The sequence below is a fragment of the Metopolophium dirhodum genome, chromosome 4, assembly GCF_019925205.1.
Source record: "Metopolophium dirhodum isolate CAU chromosome 4, ASM1992520v1, whole genome shotgun sequence".
NCBI classification, from domain to species: domain Eukaryota; kingdom Metazoa; phylum Arthropoda; class Insecta; order Hemiptera; family Aphididae; genus Metopolophium; species Metopolophium dirhodum.
In genome coordinates this window covers 38,589,790-38,594,757 of record NC_083563.1, presented here as the reverse complement: position 1 = coordinate 38,594,757, position 4,968 = coordinate 38,589,790, and the positions used below count along the sequence as shown (strand labels likewise).

General features: G+C 24.2%; 1 protein-coding gene across 1 annotated transcript; it reads right to left on the bottom strand.

Moving 5' to 3' along the window:
• Positions 1–577: 577 nt before the first annotated feature.
• LOC132943645 (uncharacterized) lies at positions 578–4,768 on the bottom strand. Its single transcript, XM_061012668.1, has 11 exons — positions 4,567–4,768; positions 4,223–4,372; positions 4,038–4,142; positions 3,768–3,911; positions 3,044–3,458; positions 2,727–2,770; positions 2,473–2,574; positions 2,270–2,389; positions 1,283–1,557; positions 1,010–1,169; positions 578–858 (listed from the first exon to the last, which is right to left on the bottom strand). The coding sequence occupies exons 1-11, from the start codon at positions 4,766–4,768 to the stop codon at positions 728–730; spliced, it is 1,848 nt and encodes a 615-aa protein (XP_060868651.1). The 3' UTR covers positions 578–727.
• Positions 4,769–4,968: the final 200 nt, after the last annotated feature.

The following is a 4,968-nucleotide window of genomic DNA, read 5'->3' as shown; positions in this document are numbered from 1 at the left end:
CACTTAACACATTTTATGTATGTGAAACTATTTATTTTCATACAAATATTAGTATAACTAGGTATATTGTTATTATGTATAGTACATAATAATATAAATAGGTATTATGATATAAATAAACATAATATATTATAATATATCATTTACCTTTTTTTAAGTCATATGAATCATTATAAATAATATATATATTAATTTGAATTATATAAAACAAAATATTATTAACTTTAATCATAGCAAGCTTGTGCGAATTTGATTACATAATACATTACATATCAAAACAAAAAAAAATTTCAACTATTAAAAAAGCAAATTTAAAATATTTTTAAATTTATCACAGCTTGTGAGAATGTGTAATACTACATAAATAATATATATATACTTGTATATTAATTTAAATTATACAAACAAAATAGTTTTAAATTTAATCATAGCTTATGAGAATCTTATTACATAAATAACACATACATATTGTATATAATATATATTACTATATATTATTTATAATATTATAGGTATAAAACAAAATATTTTTAAATTTAATCACATCTTGTGAGAATATGTTACTACCTAAATAATATATATGTTATATTAATTTAAATTATATAAAATAAAATATTTTTAAATTTTATCACAGCTTGTGAGAATTTTATTAAATAATATATTTAGTAGATATATATCAAAACAAAAAAAAAAAAAATTAAATTCTTCAACTATTAAAAAAAGCAATTTAAGAAGAGAAATTATTCTTATCAGAAATTCTTTTTAAATTAAACGGGGCTTGAGCGAGAACATATTTGATGATATCCTCCATTTCATTTTGAGATGAATGTTTAAATTTATTTTGCTTCTTAACAGCATCTAAAAAATATTTAAAATGAATAATTATGGGTACCAAATATATTTAGGATGTTTGGGTATTTTAGCTCTATAAAGCTGCAAAATCTCATTATTTCTGATTATAATAATATTAATAACTATATTATATAATAGTAATACAATTATATCATACCGAAAATCACAGAAGTACAACCCAGACTGCAAAATTTTTTTTTGCCTTTTTTACCGGTGTATGAGAAATCTTTTAATAATTCGTCTTTAAATAATTTTCCCATCACCCGTTTGACCATTGCCTTGACATGTTTACCGCCGATGTATGAAAGTTCATTTACCTAAAAAATTAGTATACATACAAATAAAAGGAACATTTTCTTTATACATAGTACATTAGTACTAAATACATTAAAATACCGGTTACCCAACAGCATATTATATAATTTCTTACCAACTGAGTACGGAATTCCTTACTGCCAGAAATTTTTTCTTCAAAGATTTCAAGATCAATTATATTGTCAAGAGGTATATTGAAATCTTTATCAATTAAAGAAGATGATTCATTGTTGTTAATATTGGAAATGTCATATGATGGAATATTTTCAAGTCTAGTTTCTATTATCTCCAGTCTTTGGGCCATATCTCTTTGGTTATTTACTGCTCGCTTTAATTCAAATTTTAAAAATGAAAGCCTATGAAGCACTTCTTTTTCAAATTCTGTAGTTTCTGATCAAAATAAAAAAAATATCGATTTACATATTTTTAATATTTTTAATATATTGTTAGGTATTATTTTGCATATACAAATATATTTATTATTAGTGATAAAAAATGAATTAATATTGAAAAATACTAAAATGTAGCAGGTGTATATTATATAGCAGGTTATATATATAATTATATATTTGTTATAGTATCCCATAAATATTAATTAATTTAATAATTATAATTAACATATTGCATAAAATATATAAGATTACCATAACTTTAATTGTGCACAATAATTATATTAATAATATAAATAATTTAATATATTAAATACAATAAAATAAAAATCCAGTTTAAAATGCTTATTTTAGTATAGTTTTGTAAATTGTTGTACAGAACCCTATAGATATTCAAAATGTAGAGTAATAATAAATGTAAGTTTTAATTTACTTTAACCAAATTTATATGGTATATATTATATAATTATATATTATCATAATTCATAGCAAAAATCAAGTAATGGGAGCTTTGGTGATTGTATAAGAAATAAAACTATAGTTACCTATATGAAAGTTTCATTTCAATATAACTATATCCTATATTTGACACAATAATATGCATTAACTAAAATAAATGGTCAACTATTATATATTATTATGTGCAGTTAAAGTATTAAGTAATAATGAAATGGATGTTTTACAATTAATATTATTTTATTTATTACACTAACCCTTTGAAACTGATACAGAATTAGAAATTTCTGGAGTTCTGGTTGATTGTAATTGATTGCTGGCATATTGAGGTGTCTCGGCTAGGTGTCTCTGCATAACTTCTGAGCTTCCATTATCAGCTATTATATCGTATTAGAAATATTAACTTTTTTCATTGTTTATATATATAGGTAGTTAAAATAAAATTGCATGAAGAAATTACCAATTTCAAGATCAGTTGATTTTATCTCATTATTGATAGTTTCAATACCTTTATTATTTAAGTTTTTATCAAGATAATCATGTTCAAGATTTGTCTGATCAACTATATAAAAAATAAATATATAAAATGATATATTTTTGCTATAACTACATGCTAAAATTCTTACCATAGAAAAATTATAGAAGCTACAACCACTTAATGTAAAAAAAAAACAATGACAACAATATATATATTATCAATAGATAAAACAATACAGTACTCCCTCGTTAACACGAACACGACGGGACCACAAAATAACCTGTTCGTGTTAAAAAAATTTGTGTAAACCGATAGGTTTAACACGAATTTGTTCGTGTTATCAGAGAAGGTTAAATCTAATACGTTATTTTACACTCAAATACATTTTTTTTATTAAGTAATCTTCAAAATAAAAATTTACATTTCTTTGGTACATACTACATATAAACAAATATTTGAAATATTTTTAATTAATTAATTACTACGCTACATTACATATATAAAGAAATATTTTTAATACATTTTTTCAAAAAAAAATTAATTTAAAACTCACGTCGGTTTAAAAAAGTCAGTGATAGGTTTCTGGGTGAATGTAACTTCATAGTTTTCTAAGCACTGTTTTCTGATGCTGTTCAACTGGTCATCAAATTTGCAATCTAACTCTGCACTGGTTTGGGAAAATTTTACGAGGGTATCAAAGGCTGCCAACACATCAGCCCGAGAGGGTTTATCTACTGGAGGTTCAGTAGGTTCAATTTCTTGATCTGAGATTTCGGGGTTTTCATCTTCTCCATCTTCTCCAGCATTTTCATCGCAGATATCGAGATCATTATCCATTTGTATAAAACTTGAAAAAGTTTGAGCATTTTCATCAGAAGTTACAGCTAACAATTTATTCCAATCGTCCTTAATTACATCCTCAATGTGTATTTCGGGGGTTAAGTTGGCGTCGTTTTCAATGTTCCAGGCTTTCTTAAAACAATTAGATACATATGTACAGATTGACATTTTTCTGTTCGTGTTAATCAACAAAACGACAATATGGTACCTAAAATTTGTTCGAGTTTCGTGTTAACCGAAATAATTCGTATAAACCGAGGAAATAAAAAAACCCCTATCTTATAGTATAGAACATTTCTCTGGACTGAAAAACCGGTTCGCGTTATACAATAATTTGTGTTAACCGAGTTCGTGTTAACGAGGGAGTACTGTATTTGATTTGCCTGCCCATCATACTACTATACAAATTATATATGAAATTATTTTAAAACATTTACCCATATAATTTTTGTTCTTGGAGGTATCATGAATAGATGTATTATTATCAGTAAAAGATAATTGTTTCACAATTGATGACTTTGAAGCATAACGACCATCTGCAGATTTTGTAAGAGTACTATTAGCTTGTAGATTTTTCAGCACTTCATAAATTAAATATAAATAAACCATATTTAAGTAATTAAACATATTAACAATGAAAGTTATTAGATATAATTTTACTGGCTAATAAAAATATGATATATATATACATATATTATATAACATACATTTCACTTTTTTTGGAGATGGTGACCATCCGTTTAGTAATGTTCTTATTGTACCTATTTTGCCATCTTTGATGTTCTCATCACTACAGTTACCATCATCAGACTCTAAGTTAAAAAATAATAGTCTAAGTATATAGATTTGATCATATAACATATGTTTATATTTTTATGATATATATAGGTACCTGAAAATATAGGACACAAGGTTGAAACATTTGATACTGCCGTTTTATCAGTTCTTCGTTTGGATTTCAATAAAACATCATCATCAGTAGATGAAATGTACATGTTAGTTAATCCTTTTTTTACCATTTTCCGAGCTTTATATAATGAATCTGAAATATTATGATATATGTTAACATGTAATAATGCATAATATAGTCAATAGTGTATATACTAACAATAATCAGCTACAATATATATATAACTTAAAAAGGACTTATATTATAATATGATACAGCACAACACAATGTAGCATACATAAATGTATATTAACTAAATTATATGTTACACAAATAACCTATTTTACCAGATATTTTCAAAACTTTGGCCAAATGATAACTGTATTCAACATCATTAGGAATGCTTTTTAGTTCAACACATTTTTTTAATGCATTGGCATTTTTGGTATTAGGCCATGCGCACGTGCCTTCTTTTTTTTTAAACCAGTTAGCTGGAACAGCTTCTATTGAATTGTCTTCATAAAATTCAACAACCAAATATTGAGTCATCTTTATTTTACACTATACCAAAACATACACACTATTAAATACAATTACAATAAATGACTAACATAAATTAATATAATAATAAAACATATAAACAATAAAAAATAAATATTAAATAATAAACAGGTACAAAAAAATGTATTAACATATATATCAATAAACTGTCAGTAATTCAAACATTAAATGAATGTAAAATAGGGTAT

Coding starts and splice junctions, on each gene's coding strand:
- LOC132943645 (XM_061012668.1), bottom strand. CDS start 4,768: ATGACTCAATATTTGGTTGTTGAATTTTATGAAGACAATTCAATAGAA. Junction 3,912..4,037: donor ATCTCCAAAAAAAGTGAAAT/GTATGTTATATA, acceptor TAATTTATGAAG/TGCTGAAAAATCTACAAGCT. Junction 2,771..3,043: donor ACTGACTTTTTTAAACCGAC/GTGAGTTTTAAA, acceptor TAACACGAACAG/GTTATTTTGTGGTCCCGTCG.